The 25,641-nt window shown below is 49.4% G+C and overlaps 1 protein-coding gene across 1 annotated transcript; it reads right to left on the reverse strand.

Annotated features, from left to right (window-relative positions):
* Positions 1-3,223: 3,223 nt before the first annotated feature.
* Positions 3,224-25,515, reverse strand: CMC2 (C-X9-C motif containing 2). Its single transcript, XM_056136889.1, has 4 exons — positions 25,418-25,515; positions 13,859-13,974; positions 7,239-7,310; positions 3,224-3,580 (listed from the first exon to the last, which is right to left on the reverse strand). The coding sequence occupies exons 1-4, from the start codon at positions 25,512-25,514 to the stop codon at positions 3,494-3,496; spliced, it is 372 nt and encodes a 123-aa protein (XP_055992864.1). The 5' UTR covers position 25,515; the 3' UTR covers positions 3,224-3,493.
* Positions 25,516-25,641: the final 126 nt, after the last annotated feature.

The following is a 25,641-nucleotide window of genomic DNA, read 5'->3' on the forward strand; positions in this document are numbered from 1 at the left end:
GCTCCTCCACCAAAAATTAATTTTTTTTTTTAATGAAAAACCCTCAGAAAAAGGGCCTCTGCTCTGGAGGGGGGGAAATGGTACGATTTCATTCTGCTCCAGAGGGCTGGGGAAGGCAGGAAGTCTGGACACACCTGAACCCCAAGGCGTGACGTGAGGCCTAGTCACGCTTCCGCCACGGAAAGGCTGGGCTGCAGGGCGCCGGGGAACAGACTCTCCTAGGGACCAGTCTCAGTCTGGCCTCTCCTGCCCCAGCTAAGCCCACCCCTTTACATCTGCCGTGGTTCTGCTGGAGTCCTACCCAGTGGGAACCCCCCAAGTGACCTGGGCACCCTGTCGACACACGAGTCTGGCTTCCAACACTCCGCTTTATGTATTTCTAAATAACAGAACTCTGAATGCGGCTTCCCTTCTTGGTTCCAGGCCATCTGCGATTCGATTTACGGACATCATGTCACTTAGTCCTCCTAGGGACCTGGTGCCAGGCCCTGACACTGTCCTCCCTTGAGGCCGGCAAGCAAGGTGTTAAGCATTCCAGCTGGGAACGAGCTGGTTCAGAACCGGGTCTCTGCAGCCAGGGATAGACAGCGGGGATAGACAGCGGGGATAGACAGCGGGGGGGCGCCAAGCCCCAGGCTGGACCCTTCTCCCTCAATCTCAAACCCTGCTAGAAGGGGCTGAGAGGCAGGAGCTGGCCGCTACCCGGCATAGGACAGCACAGGGCTCGCTCTGAGGCAAGGGGAGCCACCCGGGATCCAGGTGTTACCTGGAGGGTCCCTTGGGCAGGGAGGGCAGCTCTGCTTACGGCTTTATGACTCGATCTGAATTTCACATTGGAGGCACTCAACCGACCCCATGGCAGAGGACGTGTCCACACGACACTGCCCTGACGGGAAAATGAGGCAGATGGGAACTGAAGCGTTCACACTTGAAGCGTTCACTACAAACGGGCTACTTTCTGCTGATCGAGCGCTCGGCCAAACACCTGCACCGCAGCCAACATGCAGAGACACTCCTGACCAGTCACACAGCCTCTGGGGAGAAGCAACTCCCTCAACAGTGACAGGAGGAGGCCTGACGGGGGAGAGGCTCCGGGGAGCGAACTCTGTTCCTGAGGCACAAAACGTCACAGCCGTGAATGCCTCAGTTCCTCCCTCAGCCTGCCCTTACGTGGTCACCCGTTCCTCCACCCTGACTGACTCCAGCGGCTTAGGACCTCAGGCCCCTACCCGAGAAGTCACCCCGAGACTCTGACAGCAGAACTTGAGTGGGGACGCAACGAAAGCGGTGGACAGAAGCGACCTGAGGAGAGTGGTGGAGGGTCTCGGCACTTATGCAGTAACTGCACAAACAACAGAGTGGAATTAACTCCTCTCACAAATTTGACCACTTCTCGAGTCCCAAGTCACTATTTGAATTGAGGCCCTCATCCCGACCTAAGTTAGGATGAAAATCTAATTGGTCTCCTTGGGCATAATCTTCCCTTTTCCTCTAATTTATCCCCAAACTAAATAAAATCTAAGAGGAGAAAAAAAAAAAACTCACACTTCCAACAGAAAGTGCTCTCCACACATCCCCAGGCGCTGTCCAAGGGCCGCAACGGGCTGCCTCAAGCATGGGACTTCCAACAGAATCCAAATCCACTTCTGAACTCCCCCCCAGTTCTCCAGCTCCAGTCCTGCGGGATGAGGGAGGGTCCCCACGCACACCCTGTTCTCGGTGAGTCAGACGTCATCTCTGATGAGTGGTTTTCTCTTGGGACGGCTCCTCCTTCCTGAGCCCTGCTCCCCGACTTCGATACACGCACAGAAATGTGACTACACTGCACTTGACCACACTTCTTCAGGCAAAAGGCCTACTTCTGTGCCCCATCTGCCTGGCACTCGAAGGGAGGAGAGACTGGTGTCTTGAAAGGAACCTCAGAGGGCCGGAGCAGCAGCACAGTGAGTGGGGGGCATTTGCCTTGCATGTGGCTGACCCGGGTTCGGTCCCCGCCATCCTATACGGTCCCCTGAGCACCGCCAGGAGTAATTTCTGAGAACAAAGCCAGAAGTAACCCCTGTGCATTGCAGGTTGTAACCCAAAAAACAAAAAGATAAAAACAAAACAGAAAGGAACCCCAGAATTCAGTCTCCCTTTTCCTGTGCCCCCTCATCAAATCGGTTACCCTGTGGAACCATCTGGCTAAACCACCCCACTTGAACTCTCTTGACAGAAAAAGCGTTTATTAAATACTGACACTAACCAGGCCTCTCACTGGACATACACAGAGACGCTGCCAGAAGCACTCGGTCTGTCAACAGCTCATCGTCTGTTGATACCTTATCTGACAAGATCAAGCCCCTTCTCTGCCACAGGTCTAAAGAACACCTGGCAGAAGCAACACTGGCAGGAAGACTAACAGCAAGGCGCCAGCAAGCAGGGCCTGGGGGACAGGGGTGCTGGTCGAGGTGGACCCCCGGACTTAACTCAGGGTGCTGTGACCCGGGGTGGGCAGAGTCGACCCAGGCACAAATCCTAACTAGATGCAGTTTCACCAATGTTAATAAGCACTTTTAGGCTTTTAAGCCACATCCAGCAGCACTCAGGGATCACTCCCGGGGGGTGCTAGAGGGTCGAACCCAGGTCAGATACATGTGAGGCAAGCGCCCTACCCACTGTGCTATCACTCGGTCTATTAATAAACACCCTTTCGAACACAGTCTCTTACAAACAGTTAAGTCGTAACATTTTTTAATTCGTATGTGTGAGATTTCCCCAAACCTTTCTTGGCTTAGGTCCTCAAAGTGTAAGCCCAGGGCAGGGCTGCATGGGTGACTCGAAGGCCAATGGCACGTGCTTTGCATTGGGGGGGCCTTGGTGCTCCCCCAGGCACCACATACTCCCTGAGCACTGCTGGTGTGGCCCTCAGACCAAAGCAAAAGTTTAAGCATCAGAATTGCCACATGGTCAAAAAGGGAAGTTTAATGGGACTGTTTTGCCCAAGGGCCGACCCAGCTGACCCAGGTTTGATTCCTCCGCCCCTCTCGGAGAGCCCGGCAAGCTCCCGAGAGTATCTCGCCCGCACGGCAAAGCCTGGCAAGCTCCCCGTGACGTATTCGATATGCCAGACACAGTAACAAGTGTCACAACGGAGACGTTACTCGAGAAAATCAATGAACAACGGGAGGACAGTGACGGTGATGGTTTTGCCCTAACTCCAGGCAAGTCTTAGAGAACAGAGTGTGATTAAAACCAGTTATTTTATTGAGGGAGAGAAGTGACTCCAGCGTTCCCTGGTGGAGGGAAACGGGGGAGGCGGGAAGTCAAGTTTGCTGGAGAGAACTAAAGGCTCTGCCCACACTGTCAGAATCCAGGCTTTTCCGGATCTTTCCATGGCATGTGCCTACAGATCGGCAAAGGGGGCTGGAGACCAAATGGGGGGGATTCTTTCAGCTGCCAACCAAGAGGCTTTAGGTCTTCTCTCAGCCAAGGCATCCAGTGAAAACACAATTCATTTTTCAGACTCCTCGGAAGAATTAAACAGTCTCTTTCGCATTGCGTGGCCATGCTCCCTGCTCTTGATCCTCTTTTCCATGTACTGGAAAATAAAAGGAAGGGGAAGAGAAGAGAGAGCCGATTACGTCACCATCTGCATCCAAGAAATAAGTATTTACAAAATAATGTTTCTACTCGCAAAAGTCTTACGTCTTTTACGTCACTGAATCTGAACTGGGTTCGGTGGCTACCTCCTTTCGTTCAACATAACACGACACCTACACCCAACAGACACCAAGGCCGTGGCCAGTTAACTCCCCCAACATAGGAATCCACTAAGTACTCAGGCTAAACAAGTTTGGTCCCTGGAGTTTGCAGGAGTTTACAATCTAATGTCTCACGTCATCTTGGAGTGCTTCTAGTTAGGAAAGACCCAGAAAATTATTCTGGTTTTTTTTTTTCCACCTGAGCAGTCATAAAACTGGACCCTCCGCCATCACCGAAGCTCCAGCAATCAGCTGAATGGAAACAACAATCAGGTGAATCAACCGTAGTTTTCACCTTGAAGGTTTACTCTCATATCTTAATCTGGTGAGTAGGTAAAAACATATGGAAGTAATGGAAATACACAAACAAATGGATGCAAAGCCTACCACTCAGAAAAAGCGCTTGTTTTAAACAGAAAAAATATATATAAATGTTGTCACATGTCTATATTTACATTGCTTAAAACACAAAAATAGAAGCACTGTAAGTGTGAATGAATGGTCCACAGGTATGAGAGAAAAAGTAAAAAGAACTTGAAAAAACAAGTGTATGTGAACAGTTGGACATCCAAATCTTCCCAGGAACCAGAGTGATCCAAAAAGGCCACGGAAACAAAAACTCAGTGATGAAAGTGAGTCTACACAGACGGTCTCCTCCCTTCGCCCACTGGAGGCCTCGGTGTGGACACGGGTTCCAGAGACGGAGGAGCTGCTGGGCTTGCCTGCAGCTGGCGTGTGGGCACCAGGCCCTGGGGCGTTCCTCCCTCGCCAACGCCACCAGGGCTAACGGGGAGCACAGGCAGGAGGAGCACAGGCAGGGAGAGCCCCGCGCAGCCCCGGGTGTGGCTCGGAACCCCGGAGACACTTGAAACAGATCCCTTCCATGGAGCTACTTCATCTTAGTAAGCTCAGATCCCAGGAGCTGGGCAGATGACCTTGAGGCTGTTTCTCGGTCGACGTGCTGACGGATCTTCGGCTATGCTATTTTTCAACTTTTTTCCCCTCATCAAAGGGCTGCTTCAAGTTAGTGATGAATTCAGCAGCAGGTCCCTTTAATCAAAGCCATCCCTTTAGTATGTCATAAATTAATTTCCTTCATAAAATTATTAAGGAAAAGGTCATCCCACTGCTTAGAACAATGTTTTAATAATTCTGGAACGCAGGGGTATCTACTCGGAGAAAAATACTCCGTAGCGACCTTCATGATACATGCTGCTCTCAGCGCAAAAGCCAGGCAGGGAGAAGGAGGGAGGGGGTTCTCACAGTCACATTTCAGAAAATAACGCTTCATAGCAGGCAATAAAATAAATCAAAGAACTAATTAAAACAGACTATGCATTAGAATATGTTAAGATACACCAAGGCACCGAGAAGGGGCCACTATGACAATGGTAATTGGAAACGAGCGGTCTAGACGAGAACTGAGCGCTGAAAGGAAGTAGAGGGGTACACGTGATGGCCTGTCAGTGCCTGTATCCCATAATGCCCAGGAGAGGGGGGGGAGAGTGTCTGCCATAGCTGGGGGGGAGGGGGAAGAACATGACACTTGAGACACTAACGGTTGGAAGGAAATGCACACTGGTGAAGGGACAGTGCCGGAACACTGTATGACTGAAACCCAACCATGAAGAACTTTGTAAGTGTGTATCTCATAGTGATTCAGTTAAAAAAATAAAAGGGGGGGGCTGGAATGATAGCACAGCAGGTAGGGCATTTGCCTTGCACGCGGCCCGACCCAGGTTCGATTCCCAGCGTCCCATATGTCCCCCGAGCACAGCCAGGAGTAATTCCTGAGTGCATGAATCAGGAGTAACCCCTGTGCATCACTGGGTGTGACCCAAAAAAAGGGCAAAAAAAAAAATAAGTAAATAAAAAGATACGGCCAACAAGATCGAGACAGCCTCTCAGGACAGTGTTACTGAAAACTCCACCAGGCCAGAGCTGTAGTACAGTGGGCAGGGCGCTTGTCTTGCCCACGGCTAATCCAGGTTTGACCCCCAGCACCCCATTCGGTTCCCCGAGCCTGCCAGGAGTGATCCTTGAGTACAGAGGCAGGAACACGTCCAGACCACCAAAGTAGTGGGCGCCCACAAAGCCCCCCACAACAAAACCCAAAACCTCCACTGAGTCCAAAAAAAGTTCAACGGTCTGGAGCTCACGCAAATCATGTTAGGCGCCTGGGGTTCGATCCAGGCACGTCGGGGTCCCTAGGGAGCAGGCTGGGAGGAGCCCACACGCACCGCCGCAGTGGCTAAGAAAACAAAAAGGACCAAACGACAGATAGAACGGAGGGAAAGTAACCAAAGGACAGAAACGACTAGGAAGGACAATCGGAGAGTCTGGAAAACATGGCACTGGTGAGGCCCTGGGGAGACAGGAGGCAAGTTCAGAATAACCAGACTGGCGAGCTGGGAGTAGCCTGAAGCACCACTGGGCGTGGCCCAAAAACAAAGTATGGATTCTCCCAATAAAAAGTACAAAAGTAGCGATGCGGCAGCAGAAAGCAGCTCAGAGGTGACTGGCGAGATCTCTTTTTTCCTTTTTTAACCTTTTCTGCAAGGATCACGTTCAAGGCTTTACACAGATGAGTCGTATACTTTGCCACCGAGTGATATCCCCAACCAAGATCCTTTTTCTAAGTTAAAGCTTCAAATGAAGGAAATGGAAGAGGGGCAGCATTAGGAGCAATGGACTGTCACGAAGGGCACGCTGCAAGCAGAGAGGAAACAAATAAGCACAGGTGCAGAGAACTGGAGGAAAAGAAGAGAGAAAAGCAGGTCCAATTCGATCGTGAAGCAAGACATGGGGCCAAGCACGGAGGGCCAAGCATGTGGCCGACCTGGGTTCAGTCCAGAGCCAGGAGCAACCCCTGAGCACCGCTGGGTGTGTCCCCCAAAAATAAATAAATAAAAATAAAATAAAGCTGGAGTCTATGTTCTTATGTTACAGAAGAAAATCGAGATCTAGTGTTAGTTACCCAGAATAGCTGAATTGGCCACGTCACTCCGCTGAAAGGGAATTCAATTCCCCAAACATTAAACTTCAACCAAAGAATTACGGTGATTAGAGTAAGAAATTTGTTTTCATGTATGTGCATGCAAGGGGGGAAATAACTGTTCTAAAACTGTCCACATGGGGCTGGAGCAATAGCACAGCAGGTAGGGCATTTGCCTTGCATGCAGCCGACCCAGGTTCGATTCCCAGCATCCCATATGGTCCCCCGAGCACCGCCAGGAGTAATTCCTGAGTGCATGAACCAGGAGTAACTCCTGTGCATCGCCGGGTGTGACCCCAAAAAAAGCAAAAAAAAAAAAAAACTGTCCACAGAAGAGGCCTTCAGTTCTGCACTCGGTCCGAGGGAAGGGCACACGCACGGTCACCTTCCTGCTTACACTCATTCGGGGGCGGGGCATGTAAGAACACCCAGTGATGCACAATCGCTCCGAAATGTTCTGTTCCCCTTATTTGATCGTATTCACCTCGCACCTTTCTTACCTCTTTCTTCAAGCATTTTCGCATCTCTCGATCAAGATCATTGCAATGACCAAAAAATTTCAGAAAGCTGTGCTAAAAAAAAGAACAAGTGGTAAAATATTTCATGCCGCAATACAGTCATGTCTCTGGCCCAAGAATTACAAAATACTTAGTCCTACAGAAATATTTCGTGTGTCAGCGTGTTAATAGGCAGGTAATTAAATCCAAAGCACAAAATATTCAGGCAGGCTTATACTTTCAGCCCTCTGGAGCTAGGAAAGAGACACCCACGGGCTGGCCAAACCTCACAAGGACAGTGCAAGCACTCTTGCAGTTAAAGTCAAGGACAGACCATCCTGTTACAAGGACTGCCGTCCACGTGCTGAGTGGCCATGATGCTCAGTGGGTGTGACTTTACCAGCCAACACTCACTTGCAGAATTCACTTCCTAAATGTCTGGGTCACAGCCACTTCTCACTTTCCTCCATTTAACACATCAACAAACTGGGGCTGGAGCAATAGCACAGCGGGTGGGGAGTTTGCCTTGCATGCGGCAGACCCAGGTTCGACTCCCAGCATCCCATATGGTCCCCCGAGCACTGCCAGGAGAGATTTCTGAGTGCATGAACCAGGAGTAACTCCTGTGCATCGCTGGGTGTGACCCAAAAAAGCAAAAAAAAAAGCAAAAAAAAAAAAATCAAACTATTTCAGAAACACGTAACTATTATTATAAGTAGCCTATGTGGGTTACATAAATGAGCTAATAATTCACTACGTAAGAAAATCTATCTGGAGGCTGAGAGACCTTTGAAGTGGGGAAGGCACTTGCTTTACACATGGTTGACGAGGGTTTGATCCCCAGCACCCCGGATGGTCCCGTAAGAGACCGTCAGGAATAACTCCTGAGCACAGAGCCACGAATAACCCCTGAGTATTGCTGGGTGTGGTCCAAAAATCTTTAAAAAAAAAAAAATGCGTCTGAAGTTCAGAGTGTTTTCTGTTTGGAAATAAAAGTGAAAATCTCTTAGTGGCTTCAAGTCCCGTAACTACTAAGGCAAAAAGCATGACTCCTCAAAGGAAATTCAGATGAGTCGCAGCAGGGCCAGAATGAGTGTGTAAGCACGGCCTGGGTTTTAAGGGTGGGTCAAAAGCACGGAAATCTGCTATAATGACATGCTATAAGTGCTGAACTTGTAGTTGTAATGAGTACATCTTATCCTTTTCTTTCTAATTAAGGCTTTCATAAAAACCAGACAACACATAATTAGCAAGCCATGCCTCATGCTACTTTTTATTTCCTGCCTCATCACTACTTAAAACGCACTTTTCTAATCCATACTGAAAAAATGGTCAGCGTTTTCTGGCAGACGTTTAAGACCGTGAACTCCTACTAGTGACTCAATGATCTCTGAAGAATACTTCCTGTATATTTCCCTGACAACAAATTTACACCTTCTATGAAGCAGATACAACAAAAAGAATTCGACTTTTAAGAAGTTATGGCAATCTTATCACAGTACAGATCGACATTTATTTCTACCAGTGCGCATATATATATATATATATATATATATATATATATATACACATACACGTTTTGCCTTAAAAAACGTAACTAAACTGAAACTGGGGCTGGAGTGATAGCACAGCGGGTAGGGAGTTTGCCTTGCACATAGCCAACCCGGGTTCGATTCCCAGCATCCCATATGGTCCCCTGAGCACCGCCAGGAGTGATTCCTGAGTGCAGAGCCAGGAGTAACCCCTGAGCATCACTGGGTGTGACCCAAAAAGCAAAACATAAATAAATAAATCACGGTCACAGTCCTCCCATTGTTCATCAATTTGCTCGAGCGGGCCCAGTAACGTCTCCATCATGAGACTTGTTGTTACTGTGTTTGGCATATTGAATATGTCGTGCGGGTGAGATACTCTCGGTAGCTTGCCGGGCTCTCCGAGAGGGACGGAGGAATCGAACTCGGGCCGGCCATGTTGGCTGCGTGCAAGGCAAACGCCCTACCGCTGTGCTATCGCTCCAGCCCATAAATAAATAAATAAATAAATAAATAAATAAATAAAAACCCAAACTGAAATTTGACTAAAAATGTAACGAAATCCAAATGAAAATTACAATACTCTTGTGACAGTATATAAAAATCACAAAGCCCAAGGTCTGCGCAGGTAGCCCAGTGGTAAGGCATGCGTACAGCAGACATGGGGTCCAGAGCTAAATCCCTGACACAGGATGAGTCCCCAGCACCAAGGCCAAGAACCACCAGGAACTGCTCCCTCCCCTCCAAACCAGAGGTACGGAAAGTGGCCCCCACTGTAAGAATCATGAAGCCCAAAATGGCCAAAGGGAACTGGCAAAAGAAACGTCCATGGACTGGAATTCTCTTTACACACACGGTGTAAGCCTCTTGTGCCTCGTCTATTTCTAGGGGACCCGACTGGCTGAGGTACTAAGTCATTTGCGGGTTTCTGAAAGGCAAAGTCGCAAAGGCACTGCGTGTCAAACTGAAGGTCCTACTGAGAGCACACATCTAGTGGTTCCCAAATGCAGTCGGGGACCATCAGTCCTCGAAGACCTTTCCCCCAAGGAAAGAACAAAGGCTTCATCCGGGCTGGTCATCTGCATCCTCTCACAAGGGGGCAGTGAAGATCTCCAGCTGGGACCTGAGGAAGACTATCACCTCGTAGCACTGTGACAGAGGATCCAGAGGGTTCCCTTAGACCAGAGAAGTGTAAGACTGCCAATGCAGGGCTGGAGCAATAGCACAGCAGGTAGGGCGTTTGCCTTGCACGCGGCCGACCCGGGTTCGATTCCCAGAATCCCATTATGGTCCCCCGAGCACCGCCAGGAGTGATTCCTGAGTGCAAAGCCAAGAGTAACCCCTGAGCATCGCCGGGTGTGACCCAAAAAGGAAAAAAAAAAAAGACTGCCAATGCAATGACACTCTTTATTTTGGTTTATTAAAAAAAAAAAAAGAATCTTTTTAGGGGGCTGGAGAGATAGTACAGCTGGGAGGGCATTTGCCTTGCACACAGCTGACCCGGGTTCAATCCCCAGCATCCCATATGGTCCCCTGAGCACCGCCAGAAATTATTCCTAAGTGCAGAGCCAGGAGCAGCTCCTGAGTATCACTGGGCATGCTCCCCAAAACAAAAGCAAACCAAAAAAAAAAAAATTTTTTTTTGCTTTTTTGGGTCACACCCAGCAATGCACAGGAGTTACTCCTGGTTCATGCACTCAGAAATCTCTCCTGGCAGTGCTCAGGGGACCATATGGGATGCTGGGAATCGAACCTGGGTCTGCTGCGTGCAAGGCAAACACCCTACCCGCTATGCTATTGCTCCAGCCCCCCAAAAAAGATTTTTATAAAAAAAAAAACTGTTAACATCAAATGAAATAAATTAGAAATAAATTAATAATATGAAGTCAGGTTTTTTTTTTTAATGGGATACTGGGAATCAAACCCAGGTGGGCTGCGTGCAAGACTTAAAACCAGTTTTCATATCAGATTCAGTAAATCCAATAGGTAAAGTCAATATAAAGATGGGGCTGGAGCGATAGCACAGCGGGGAGGGCATTTGCCTTGCACGCGGCCCACCAGGGTTCGATTCCCAGCATCCCACATGGTCCCCGAAGCACCGCCAGGGGTGATTCCTGAGTGCAGAGCCAGGAAGAACCCCTGTGCATTGTCAGGTGTGACCCAAAAAGCAAAAAAAAAAAAAAATCCACATAAACAAAGTTCTGTGGGGCCGTCAGACATTCCTAAGAGTGTAAAATAGAGTTCTGCTACCTTGAGCGTGAGGACCTTGCACGAAGCAGGAACCGGACTATACCGGTTACAGACGGAACAGAGTGATGCCAAGGTAATCTGGGGCAGAAAAGGAGAAAAGGAAGAGGAAGCGGGAGAGCATGTAGAATGACGCCTGCAGATCTTAGGACCTGGCCAAAGGAGAGCTGGCGAGAGCTGTCCCACACCAGGCTGGGAGAGAGGAACAGGTGCCAGCGCTGGGGAGGGCACCGGAAGACGAGGCAGGGCGAGCCGAGCCTACAGAGGTAGGCAAAAGGCCTGCAAGGACGGATCGAGATGCCGCATCCTGGCCAGAAGCCTCGGGATGAGCAAATCCTAAAGAAACTTACATTTTCTTAGCACTTGCATGGTTTTAGCTTTTGACATTTTTGATGTCTGTGCCATGAGAAGCTGATTCCTTTCTGTGACATAAGGTACAGAGTGAATTTTACTTTTTCAAATGGCTACATCATTTTCCCAGAGCCATTTACTTGAAACTTTTGGTTTCGAGGCCACACCCAGCAACGCTCAGGGGTTCCTCCTGGCTCTGCACTCGGGAATTACTGCTGGCAGGGCTTAGGGGACCATATGGGATGCTGGGGATTGAACCCGGGTCTGGCCAAGTGCAAAGCAAATGTCCTCTAACCATGGTGCTATCGCTCCCGTCCCAAAACTCCATCTCTCAAATAAACTTCTGCTTCTGGACACAAGGGAGTACCTGGTTAGGATCCAGCCCTCCCACTGTAAATAAGGGCATGTGAGGAAAAAGCTGTAAAGCAAATGAGTTTAGGTGCTGAGCCAATATTCCTTAAGGACTGGCTCACCAGTGTTCCTCCTACCTAGAGGCAATTTCCATCACAGCAAGAGAACCCAAGAGGACAAGAGCCATTTCTCTAATGTGCTCGGGGCACACAGCAGAACTGAGGGCTGAGGTGACTGGCATTCTGAAGAAAAGTTGGAGTACTGGGACTGGAGTGATAGTACAGCAAGGAGGGCGTCTGCCTTGCACGCGGCAGACCTGGGTTCGATCCCCGGCCTCCCATATGGTCCCCCAAGCACTGCCAGGAGTAATTCCTGAGTGCAGAGCCAGGAGTGACCCCTGAGCATTGCTGGGTGTGACCCAAAAAGATTAAGTAACTAATTCATTAATTAGTTAAGGTTGGAGTACTACAAAGTTCTGAACCAACCAGCCAAAGAACTCCAGAAATCTACCTGGGGTCCCCTGATTTACTAAGCACTCATCTGCGCATGTGGGGAACGTATTACCTACAAGGCCAACAAACATACAAAGGACGAAGGACAGACAGGACAACTCTGGAAAAGGGAAAGGCTGCAGGATTTTGAGACCTGCTACACATCAAGGTAATGTGCTGCTGGTGTTAAGAATAGCACATAAATCAGTGGAAAGGGCTAGAAAACCCAGAAATAGACCCACTCGGGTAAGGCCCATGAATTTTTAACAGAAGTATCACAATAAATTAGTGGGGGAAGGACAATCTCTTTAACAAATGTCACTGCAACAACTAAATCTCCACGAAGTAAATATTGACTCACACCTCACACCATACACAGAAATTAATCTGAAATGAAAAACCTAACACCACAATAGGCAATTGGAGAGAATCCCAAGGGGTAAGTATGTCCTGTATGCCAGGCCCCATGTCCCATCTCCAACAACACATGGCCCCCATCCCAGGTAGTGGGGGGGGAGGGGGAAATAATGTCATGCAAAACACATTTTTTAAAAACAGGGTGCTGGGATGTGCCCCCCCCCCCCCAGTACAGCACCTGTCTCGCATGTGTGGGGTCCTGGCTTCGATTCCTGGCACCATCAAAAATACAAAACAGTAATTCCCTGAAACTTCTATTTAGAGAGAGAGAGAGAGAGAGAGAGAGAGAGAGAGAGAGAGAGAATCTTGGGGACTGGGAAATAAACAAAGATCCAGAGGACACAAAAACAATCACTGGGGCTGGAGCGATAGCACAGCGGGGAGGGCGTTTGCCTTGCACGCAGCCGACCCGGGTTCGGTTCCCAGCATCCCATAGGGTCCCCTGAGCACCGCCAGGAGTAATTTCTGAGCGCAGAGCCGGGAGAAACCCCTGTGCATCATGGGGTGTGACCCAAAAAGCAGAAAGGAAAAAAAAAAGAAAACAAAAATACAAAAAGTTTCCTATAATAACTACCACACAGCAGATATATGCACTGTTCTCTTGTTGTCCATCGATTTGCTCCAGCGGGTACCAGTAACATCTCCCTTGTGAGACTTGTTACTGTTTTTGGCATATCGAATACGCCTCGGGGAGCTTGCCAGGCTCTGCCGTGCAGAGCAAATATACAAAGAGAACTAAATACCTAACATCTGTAAAAATATCACCTTAATTTAATGCACTCCAAAAATAAGCTTCTCCTATTTTGGTTTCAACCAAGGAATTTTACCTCCATTCCACTAATAATTAAGTAAACCTGTCAAAACAGGGCAATTATAAATTAAACCAGGTTAATATCTAATTACATCTAAAAAATTTCAATTTCTTTTAAACACAATGGTGACATTAAAGTACAGAATGTATTTAGAATAAATTCCATTATGATCAGCGGAATTGGAGCTGAACATAATTGTTCTAGAGCTCTGTGAGTGAGAAAAGGAAAAACTACTGTATTGGAAGAACCTGTATTCTAACTGCTTATCATTTCAGAAGTTGCCTGACAATCGTGTTGGATTTTCTCCAAGAGCCACTGCTCAGACATTACCCCTCCCTCCCACTGATGGGAGACAACAGCTTCCAGCAAGGCGGATTCCCTAAGTTCCGTTCTGCTTCACGGTCATGGCGCTGGACTCTTACATTTTTGTGACATTCCTTAAGCAAGTTTATCAAGATGTTGCACTCTTCAGTGTGCAAGTGTGGAGACAAGTCGGGATGCATCCTTGGGAGGAGGTGACGGAGCCCAGCAGAACCACCTGTGGATATAAGAGCGTCTTGAATAACATGAATACAACTCTCGATGCAACCGAAAACGAACTTTCAGTAAGAATCTGTCGCGACCTTCGTCAGAAAAACAATGTTGACCCTAGGTAAATTATTAAACTGAGTCTCAACTTCTTTGGTCAATGACTTCACAAGCAAGCAATTGGGAATTCTTCGAGTATTCAGAGAATCTGTTTAGGTTTAGGGAAAAAAAAGATTCCTCAAGAGACTCTATCCTACGAACAAGTGCTCAAGCGGAAACAGTCTGTCTATACTAATAAGTCTGACTTCAATTATTTGACCCACATTCCTGAAACTGCTAGCTACTCATTTTATTTAGATGAAATTCTGTCAATTAAGAGAACTGACTTTACCCTTTATAAGTGCATATTCCTCAGAGAATTAAAGCTAGCCTCACATTAGTGTGAATTAATATAGACTGCTTGCTTCCTAACATCTGGCTGAGAACGTATAAACAATAAACATTAAACAAAAAAGCCTTCCGATATAGAAATGTCTACAAAACATTACACCAAAATATTACAAAAAATATTACACCAAAAACAGGAAGCTGAAACCCTGGAAAATAAATTTAACTGGTTCACAAAGTAAAAACTTAGCAATCAAGATTAAAAAAAAAAAGAAACATTATTTTTTCAGGTACTTTCTGTAATTAGGCAACTCTATTCACCTTTGTTTTTTTTTTTTAATTCAGAAAAGATTACTGAAAGAATTAATTTGCTTTACTATTTTAAAAGCTTCAATAAAGATGGCTTAGGTGAAAAGTGGCCTTATTTGGGGGGGTTATTGAGGGGGGGGTTGGGCACACCCTGCGATGCTCAGGAGTTACCCCTGGCAGTGCTCAAGGGGCCTTACGGGAGCTGGGAACTGAACCCAGGTTGGCCGTGTGCAAAGCAAATGCCCTCCCCACTGGACTATCGCTCTGGCCCCTAGATCAGACTAAGAGTTTAACAGAAAAATCAGTTTTTTTAAAAAAATCATCAAAATTAAACACCTGGGAGTGGGAGCGGGGTGGTGTTCGCTACACTGCGGAGCCGAGGTCTCCTCCTGGCCCGCTGGGGTGTGACCCCGACACACACGGCGGGACTCAAGGGACCGCAATATTTGAAACACACAGCAAAATGTTTTAAACTATTTATAACACAGAATTTAAATCTAAGGCAATATTTATAATTCCATGTTTAAAATGGGCCCCCAAGTGGGCAAGACATTTGAATCTGTGTTTCACCGAACATACAGAAACGGGTCACGAAAGGTATGCTCTTTCCAGTGTCGCGCTCCGATCTCTGAGAGGAAGGGCGCAGTTCGTTGGTTCGATTCTGTTTTGGGCAAAATTCTCTGGGCTTGGGGCTGGAGAGACAGCACAGCGGGGAGGGCGTTTGCCTTGCACGCGGCTGACCCGGGTTCGATTCCCAGCATCCCATATGGTCCCCTGAGCACCGCCAGGAGTAACTCCTGAGTGCAGAGCCAGGAGGAACCCCTGTGCATCACCGGGTGTGACCCAGAAAGAAAAAAAAAACACAGACAGAACAGAGAGAGAAGAGAGAAGCTGAATTCCATTAGGGAAATACAAATGAAGACCCCAAGGAGATATTACTATAGATTTGCCAAACAGCCCCAATCAAAGGGATTCACTTCCAAGAGAAACGAAAAAGCACTAAATTGAGCAAGTTAAGATTCAGGAGACTGTAAGATTCCATGTGCATGCAGTGTCTGTAAAAGGCAAATTTATTGGGACCGAAAGGACAGTAAGCAGGTAGGACGCTTGCCTCGCACGCAGCTGACCCCGGCACCCTGTATGGTCCCCCTGAGCACTGCCAGGAGAGATTCCTGAGTGTAGAGCCAGGAGTAACCCTGAACACAGGCAAAACTGCCCTCCCCCCAACGCCCCTCCCCCCACTACACACACACACATACGCACACACACACACACACACACACACACACACACACACGGCAAATTTATCGACAAAAGGCAGAAGAGCAGGGCCAGAGCGACAGTATAGCAGGTAGGGTGCTCGTGATTTACCCGAGTTCAGACCTCAGCATTCCACATGGTCTCCCCAGCCCTTCCAGGAGTGCTCCCTGAGCACAGAGCTGGGAGTAAGCCCCGAGTACCTCTGGGTGTAGCCATAAAGAACAAAACTCAAAAATAAAACCTGAAGGTGGGGCTGGGGATTCATTTGCAAATGGACACAAAAAGAATCTTTGGGGGTGGGCACGGATTTATGTTCTGGAAGTAGACTGGGAGCCACAGCGGTGGCGGCACCTGCCTTATTAATTGTGGCCAAGCCCAACTCGATTCCTGGCGCTGCATATGGTTCCGGGAGCACCACCCGTGCCAGGAGGAGCCCAAGCACTGCCAAGTGTGACTCAAAACCCCTCTACATAAATGAGACTGTGGTGAAGGACACACAACTGTGAAAACTTAATGGATCTACTAAAGGAACTTATAATGGTAAAATCCACAGTGTAGGGGCTGGAGCGATAGCACAGCGGGTAGGGCATTTGCCTTCCACATGGCCGGCCTGGGTTCGATTCCCAGCATCCCATATGCTCCCCTGAGCACTGCCAGGAATAATTCCTGAGCGCATGAGCCAGGAGTAACCCCTGTGCATCGCCAGGTGTGACCCAAAAAGCAAAAAAAATAAAAGCACTGCACTGTATCACTGTCCTCCCATTGTTCATCGATTTACTCCAGCGGGCCCAGTAACGTCTCCATCGTGAGACTTTGTTGTTACTGTGTTTCGCATATCGAATACGCCACGGGGAGCTTGCCAGGCTTTGCCATGTGGGCAGGATACTCTCGGTAGCTTGCCGGGCTCTCCGAGAGGGGCGGAGGAATCGAACCCGGCTCGACCCGGCCGGCTGCGCACAAGGCAAACGCCCTACCGCTGTGCTATCGCTAAAAAATAAAATAAAATCCACGGTGTATAAATTACACTTTCAATCTGTTAAGAGTTTTCAGATTTCAGTTTTCATACCCATCCACCTCCCATTCCAACAAAAGCCTAAAAATAAATACAGATAAATCTGGAATTTTAAAGCAGTATTATCACATGGCTCTTTCAGATTTTAACTTATAAAATTTCCCCAGTTAACTTCTATTCAGTAATTACTAAGGACAATAAAAAAAAAAAGTCCCAGCTTTAGATCATAAATCGGGCCATTCTGCCCACTTGAATATTTGAAATCCAAACTGAAAATGCAGTCGAGTGCTAGGTTTGTTCGCCTGTCACTCACATAGTCTTTCTGGGGGTACAAAACCTTTGCCTCAGCAAAGTGAAGTTTCAGACTGCAATTTAAAGTGTGCCAACATATGGCACCTAAATTTATATGCAGTATCGAACTGCCTCCTGCTTTGTTTTTTCTAAAGGAAGACGCACACGGGCTTAGTTAGAAAAACGTAAAACGTCGCAAGCATTTTATTTTGCAAATACAGCGACCACAGTATTCCTGCATAATCCTCTCAATCTACCCTCAGATTTTGCTTATGATAACTGAAATGACTGCAAACTGTAAGTACTTGAAAAGTCGGCTGCTGAATAAACACGGACAGGTGCACAGAAGCATAAAGGCATTCACGCGTACCAATTTTCCTCCATCCAGAACTTGACTTAAAATACAAGGCTATGCTAAAAACCCAGGGCATTAACAGGTAAGGCCTCTTCGCCTCGACTTACTTATCCTAGGTCCCAGCTGCCGAGGATAACTGTGGGTGGACTCCAGACAAGGTCACTGACTTCCATTTGACCTCTGGGCCACACTTGGCAGTGCCAGGGCAAAGATACAGGGGACCAAAGCTGGGGAAGCCTTGTGCAAGGCCGACGTCCTGCCAGCTGTTCTCTTTCCAGCCCAGGCCAATTGTTTTTTAATGTGTCTGTTTGTTTGCTGGGTTATTTATTTATTTTATTTCTGTCTTTATTGTTTTTGGGGTCACAATGCACAGCGGTGACTCCTGGCTCTGCACTCAGGAACTACTCCTGGCGGTGCTCGGGGGACCCTATGGGATGCTGGGGACCAAACCCGGGTCGGCCGCATGCAAGGCAAATGCCCTACCACTGTACTATCGCTCCGGCCCGGTTTTTTTTTTTTAAATGTTTTAAAATAAATTTCTTTCGGGTCCGAAGCGATGGTATAGCGGGTAAGGCATTTGCCTTGCATGCGGCTGACCTGGGTTTGATCCCCGGCATCCCAGAGGGTCCCCCAGCACTGCCAGGAGTGATTCCTGAGTACAAAGCCAGGAGTAAACCCTGAGCATCTGTGGGAGTGACCCTAAAAAGTCAATAAATAAATAAATAAATAAATTTCTTTATTATTACCAGGAAAAGTTCTTTGTTCCACACCTGTATGTATGGGGTTGCATAAAACTCTTGAGGTGAAAAGGGGTCATGCGAGGAAAAGGTTTAGAAGCCCTGTCCCTAATGACAAATGCCAAAGAAGCGAACAGTTTCACAGTGCCCCTTCTTCTGGTCAGCTGCTACTACTTAAAGTGCTCTTGCTAAAGTGCTCTTCCCTTCCGGATCTTCTTCCGCTGCTTCCTTCTTTCCTTTCCCCCGTCCCCCCTTCCCGGTGCCTCCATCCCTGCCCACCGCACACCGGCTGTGCCCAGCTGCTGATGCAAGGAGACCCCGTTGGACTTGGTGGGACAGACAAGGCCAAACTCTCGAGGCATCATGCTAAGGGCCAGGGAGGCGGCTCGGGGGCAGAGATTGCCTCACAAGTCTAGATCCCAGCAAGGTGCCATCCCCAGCACTGCAAAAATAATCAAAATTTATTAAGAGGGGCTGGAGCGATAGCACAGCGGGTAGGGCGTTTGCCTTGCACGCAGCCGACCTGGGTTCGATTCCCAGCATCCCATATGGTCCCCCGAGCACTGCCTGGAGTAATTCCTGAGTGCATGAACCAGGAGTAACCCCTGTGAATTGCCGGGTGTGACCCAAAAAGCAAAAATAAATAAATAATAAAATAAAATTTTTAAGAGCATGATGATGAAAAATGGCATCATTCTCAGAACGCAATGAAAGGAGTCGTCCTTTTTATAAGCCTACTGTAAGGCTGGGGAGATAGTTCGAAGGGAGAGCGCGTGTTTTTAAGCACCTGCACTAGTATTACTCAGAAAAACTTTTATCAACTGAAGAAAAGCTAAACACACATTTTGTGTGTTTTCTGAGCCATACCAGAAGTGCTAGGGAGTATGTTCCCGGCCTACATTTCGTATTCATATATAGGTAAAATTCCTCAGGGCACAGGGACATATTCACACTCTAAGCAGAGGAAATAATTCCAACGCTTACCACAAGCTGGGCATAAGTCTTAAATTCTCCCCCCAGATCACAGGAAATACATACATTTTCAAAATTCAGTTGAACCCGTAAGAAATTGGTCTTATGTAGGTCAAAGTAGGTATCACTCACATTTTCACAGCAAAACTACGTAAGTGGCAGTGGAACGGCTAATGTAATCTCTCACCATGACAAATTGTCCCACTTTCAAAATAGAAAAGACAGGATCTCCACGTCGTTTGAGAGAGGGATTCAGACAGAAGAGAACTACTTTGCAGAGTCCACTGGCCACCGGGCCAGCAGGAATTAAGTCTAGGCCCGTGTCCCAAAGAATCTAACAGATGACCATAGTGTTGGAAACAAGAAGAAAAGGATCGGGGCCATTGGCCCTTCTCCTGCACATCAGAACTGAACATACTGCTGCACTGTTACGACTGGAGCAATAGCACAGCAGGTAAGGACATTTGCCTTGCACGCAGCTGACCTGGTTCGATTCCTCTGTTCCTCTCGGAGAGCCCAGCAAGCTACCGAGTATCCCGCCCGCACGGCAGAGCCTGGCAAGCTCCCCATGGCATATTCGATATGCCAAAAACAGTAACAAGTCTCACAATGGAGACGTGACTTGTGCCCGCTTGAGCAAATCGATGAACAACGGGAGGGCAGTGCTACAGTGCTACTGCACTGAGAGAGTTGTTGGCCCTCCTCCCCTGCGCCAGAATGCTGAGTGTGAATCCTCCTGGGGGGAGTGCTCAGGTCGGAGAGGGCTGACATTAGGTTGAACAGGAAGCTGTAAGTGAAACTTGGAGTTATCCACCAAGACAGAGCAAACAGATGAAAGGAACTGCTTCACTTAGACTCCTAATGAATTTGAAGGGAGCAGATAAGTCTTGAAGGGGAAGAGCTGGCACATCTCATCTAGTCACAGGCTATTTACTTCAATTACGTCATCTAAGACCTAAACCTCTTCATGAAATTAGATTTTGACTGCTATATCCCATGTTGTCGAGAGATTTAAAATAACACGTGACAGGGGGCTGGAGGGATAGTACCGTGGGTAAGGGGTTTGCCTTGCATGCGGCTGACCTGGGTTTGATTCCCAGCATCCCATTTGGTCCCCGAGCACCGCCAGGAGTAATTCCTGAGTGCAGAGCCAGGAGTAACCCCTGAGCATTGCGAGTTGTGACCCAAAAAGCAAAATAAATGAATAAATAAATAAAAAACCCGTAATAGTATCTGAAAGTGCACGGCAAAGCCTGGCAAGCTACCTGTGATGTATTTGATAGGGCAAACACAGTAACAACAAGTCTCACAATTTGTTGTGAGACGTTACTGGTGCCTGCTCGAGCAAATCGATGAACAACGGGAGGACAGTGCTACAGTGTCTGAAAGTGAGCATGAATGTGACACATTTCGTGTATGTGAAAGGCTGTCAACGTGCCGGGAAAGGCTGGACTACATTTCCTAAGGTGTTTCCAGAAGCCGGACTGGAAACCCAAAGTGGAAATCGGGGCAGGGATGTGGTCTTCCGGAGCTGCGGTGACACAAACTCTGCCCCAGACCAGACACGTCCAGAGTCTGGAGTCCTCGTCGAATCCAGGCTCACAATGAAGGAACGTCAAGGCATTTCCAAAAAGAAGATTCACAATCAAGGAATAAACAGGCAGGCCAATGGCTACCAGGGCAGGAGTGCAGGCTTCACACAACGACGGTCTGGGTTCCAGTCCCAATACAAAAAGGAAAAATACTTCCTGCTACTAAGAATACATGCACAAACACACACACACACACACACACAAAATTAAAGTGTCAAAGTCATTATCAATCAGCCACACTGCGCTACTGAGCCAGGTGAAAGAAACCATGTACAAGTGGGGAGGGATAAATCCCACTCAAATGGTTGCATAGAAAACCCAGAACCACAGTCCCATCCTTACAACGACATTTAGAAACCCTCGGATGCGTCAGCCTGTCACAATGACTCTGGTTTCCTCCACGCAAACCCCACTCCTTCCCCCGGTAACCTCACTTGATACAAAACAGCGGCATCAAACTCTTAAAAAATATTCAACTGCAGCGTTTTTGATGTTCTGATAACTGGGATTTTCATTTCTGATGTTTTGGTAACAGGCTCCAGCAGAACAAGTCAAACTTTCATGAGGGATAAGCAATGAGGGCAGATGGAGGTGGGCATGCCTGCTAGAGGTACAAAAGTTGTAGATTCCCTCCACTCCTTCCCCTTATTCAAGACTCAACTAAATTCCACTTTTTTTCATTTGGTTTTGTTTTTGTGCCACCCCAGATGACGCTCCGGGACCATGTGCCTCGAATCCAGACCTCCTGCATGAAAGCAAATGCCCACCACGCTATTTCTCCACCCACTTTTCTTCTTCCGTCCTTCTGGAGGCGCAGGGACTGACCCCAGGCTGAGGCAAGCTCTCCGCTGCGGACCTCTTGCCCCAGCATCGGGCAGTGTCCTCAGTGAGTAGCGTCATAGCAGACTGCAACCACCAGGTGGCAGCACGAAAGCAAAGAAATGAGCCGAGAGAAAGCCACGCGTTTACTCTAGTCAAGAAAACGGGAGGAAGCATCCTAATAGCACGCTTCTGTAAATCTATAATCACAAGGGGGGAAAACCCTGTGTTTTAATGCCACTCGGGTTCCTTTAGGGAGATTGTGCTATTGTGTGACTACACCAGGAAGAAATTTACACCGCAGCTGCAATGTCTAATGTCTTTTTAAACATGCCAAGAGCCAAGACCAGAAGTCTTGGGGTTTAGCACATCTGCTGGCTCTTTCTTCAGGAAAAACTGTAAAGTAATACTCAAGGCTTTCTTTAAAAAAAAAAAAAAATGGGGGCTGGAGCGATAGCACAGCGGGTAGGGCATTTGCCTTGCATGCGGTTGGCCTGGGTCTGATTCCCAGCATCCCATAGGGTCCCCCGAACACCGCCAGGAGTAATTCCTGAGTGCATGAGTCAGGAGGAACCCCTGTGCATCACCGGGTGTGACCCAAAAAGCAAAAAAAAAAAAAAAAAAAAATTAAGTCCACATTTCAGAAGACACTGGTATTAAGCTAGTATATTCTAGCTTTCTCAAACTCTGACCCTGACTCGACAGAGGCAAAGAGAACCCCAGCTAGCAGACAGCAGAGAACAACCGTCATGGCAGAGAAGTGCAGGCCACAAAGTGACGGCCAGAGAAAGAGCAAACCCATAGAGAGGATGGGAGAGCGGCAGCCCACGGGCGTCCGAGCAGCACTGCAGGCCTCTCAGGCTCATTTCCACACGCGGCATCCACAGGAGGGTTCCCAGGGCCTTCCCAGACAGAATAAACCTTCATCAGCATTTACAGGCACTCAACACTCCCCCAGACGACTTACACTCCACTGGGGGTCCAGAGCTGACAGACAGGACACACAATCCACTGGAAAGAAGCACAGGCTAGGAAGAGGATATTCTCGCCAGCGTACACAGAAATCCCACCCCGCACCCCCCCCCCCCAAGAACTGACCAAAGCTCAGTTTAGAATCAGACATTTGAGAACTAATTTAGACCTCAACACTTTAAAAAGATCTAAGGAGAAAAGAAATGCGGTTCATTTAGAAGCAGGGAGGCAGGTTAAGGGGGCCCCTTGGCAATGAATTTTTGGAAGCCATAAAACCAATGTTTGGGAGCCAGTCAAAGCCAGCTCAGTCCCCAGGCCCCAACACAGCGGGAGACCACTCGCAGAACCCTCAGAAACAAAGAGTCCCAGGGGAAGATGGTGATGAAGATAAAGGACCCAGAGTCCAAAGTCCTAGGAGTCCCTCTTATCAGAGCCCCAAGCCACAGAAGCCTGGAAAGACCCATTATGTGTCAAAAGAACTTGCAAGTTGGGGCTGGAGCAATAGCACAGTGGGGAGGGCGTTTGCCTTGCATGCGGCAGACCCAGGTTTGCTTCCCAGCATCCCATATGGTCCCCAGAGCACTGCTAGGAGTAACTCCTGAGTGCTGAGCCAGGAGTAACCCCTGTGCATTGCCGGGTGTGACCCAAAAAGCCAAAAAAAAAAAACCCACAAAAAAACTCTCTGGCCTTCCAAGGATAGAGGAAAAACCTTTCACTCTCCAAAAGGCAAAAAAAAAAAAAACAACTTGCATGTTACTCCATACAGGCAGCTCCCCAATGCCCTATTCCGGGTAACTGGCCCTGGTGCTGGCCTCTAAGAGCAGGACATTTCATTTTCCTTAGGGGTTCTCGGGCTGGAACAAGCATAGCGGGTGGGTTGTTTGCCTTGCACATGGCCCACCCGGGTTCAATTCTTCCAAACCTCTCAGAGAGCCTAGCAAGCTACCGAGAGTATCCTGCCAGCAAGGCAGAGCCTGGCAAGCTCCCCGTGGAGAATTCGATAAGCCAAAAACACTAACAAGTCTCACAATAGAGACGTTACTGGTGTCCGCTTGAGCAAATCGATGAACAATGGGAGAACAGTGCTACATGTGAAAAACAGTAACAAGCCTCACAATGGAGATGTTACTGGTGCATGGATGAAAAATGGGAGGACAGTGCTACAGTGCTAGGGGGTTCTCATCCCCCCCCCCCCCCCCCCCGCCCCACTTTTCCCTTAATAAAACGATTCTGCTTCTCTGAAATTCTTTTCTGTGTGACAAAGTACCTGATCCGTGTGAAGGTTGGGAGCTTCTTTCCCTGTGAAAATCCTAACTTAGCCTCAGCCTGGGAACCAAGGTTCCTGGCCATGCAGGTGGTAAGGACCAGGCCCTTACCCAGGTGTGGCTGGACCACCGCCTCCTGGACGCAGGCAGGACCCTAGTGTCCACATTGGGGAGGAGCTTGTGCAACTTGGGCAGTTGGAGGGGGCTGTGGGGAGCCTCAAAAGAGCGCCACTGACCTTGCCGGAACCACCCAGTCTCTCCCGTGCAGTGTCTCAGGGAGGGGGTTGTGAACCAGTCCCACCCACAGTCCTCAAACCCCACCAAAGGGTCATTCGTGTGGGAACTGGTAACCCAACGGAGACTTCAGAGCAATGATATCAGGCAGGGCAATGGGCTGCTCTTTGCAATGAATGGTCCTGGATGACTGGTGGGGGGTAAAAATGGTGGGGGGGGGGAGAAAAGGAATGACCCACCCCAAATTGGAATGTGAGCAACCTCAGAATCAGGGAGAGGAGGAGAGCAAGAGAAGGAAGGGACCCACGCCCGGTTAGAGTGTGGGGAGCCCAGCCTGGGAATACCCTGCACCTGGCTGTGCAAAGTTGGCTTTCTGAGCTTTCTTCCCAAACTGCCCAGTCTTACGGGTTCTAAGTAGATAAAAAGAGTTCGCTGCGGGGCTGGAGCAATAGCACAGCGGGTAGGGCGTTTGCCTTGCAGCGGCCGACCCGGGTTCGATTCCCAGCATCCCATAGGGTCCCCTGAGCACCGCCAGGAGTGATTCCTGAGTGCATGTTCCAGGAGGAACCCCTGTGCATCGCCGGGTGTGACCCAAAAAGCAAAAAAAAAAAAAAAAGGGTTCGCTGCTAGGGTGTGGGCAGGGGAAGGACTTTGGACTTTGGATGGCCTTCTTTCACAGGCTCGGAAGGGTCTTGCGTCCCAGCCCGGGCTTCTCCCCCCACCCCTCCTTTGGGGTCCAGCCTTCCCTGCGCCGGGCCGGCATCCCTCGGCCTTGATGCTCTGGGCTGCCTTGGGGCTGATGCCAGGAACCCCTCCCTACACCCCCGTCCTGGCTGGATCACTCCCCTCGACACCGCCAGCCCCTCCCCCGCGACCCCCAGCAGCCCTGCCCTCCCCAGACCCTCACCCCAGCGGGCAAGAGTCGGAAAGCGACGAGCCCGGGCGGCGCTGCCCGCGGCTCCCGCTCCCGCACGACGGCGGGACACGCCTCCAGCCCCGGGTGCCGAGGTCCCCGGTCGCAGCCTCGAGCAGCCCCGGCGATCACAAGCCAAGCACGCGGGGGCCCCGCGAGCCCGAAGTGGTGCTCGGGGGACCCAAATGAGATCCAGCGCCCGCCCGACCGCCGCAGACGCGCGCTGGAGGCAGGGGGCTCCCCCGCCCGTCCCCGCCTCCCGCGCGCAAGCCCCGAGCGCCCCGACAGCCGCGCGCGCGAGCACACCCCGGGGAGGGGGGCGCCCCCCGACTCACCCGGACGCCGGGCCCGCCGGGCGCCTGCAGCCGAGCCGGGACGGCGCGATCGGTGCAGACCCGCCGAGCCCCGGCCGAGACGCCGCTCGGGGCGCATGCGCGGGCGCGCCCAAGTACGGCGGCCGCGAGGGGCCGCGGCGGAGGCGGCGGCGGCGCGCCCCGTGCGGGAGGGGCCTTCCGAAGGGGGCGGGGCTAGGATGGGCTGGGGCGGGGCTAGGGGCGAG

The sequence above is a fragment of the Sorex fumeus genome, unplaced genomic scaffold (assembly GCF_029834395.1).
Source record: "Sorex fumeus unplaced genomic scaffold, SorFum_2.1 ptg000122l, whole genome shotgun sequence".
Taxonomy (NCBI): Eukaryota; Metazoa; Chordata; class Mammalia; order Eulipotyphla; family Soricidae; genus Sorex; species Sorex fumeus.

What these genes read in the sequence shown, in the direction of transcription:
- CMC2 (XM_056136889.1), bottom strand. Translation starts at nt 25,514, where the DNA reads ATGCGCCCCGAGCGGCGTCTCGGCCGGGGCTCGGCGGGTCTGCACCGA. An exon ending in TTAAGGAATGTCACAAAAAT is followed by an intron (nt 7,311 to 13,858) that starts GTAAGAGTCCAG and finishes TCTTTTTTTTAG; the next exon opens with CACAGCTTTCTGAAATTTTT. An exon ending in GAAAATGCTTGAAGAAAGAG is followed by an intron (nt 3,581 to 7,238) that starts GTAAGAAAGGTG and finishes TTTATTTTCCAG; the next exon opens with TACATGGAAAAGAGGATCAA.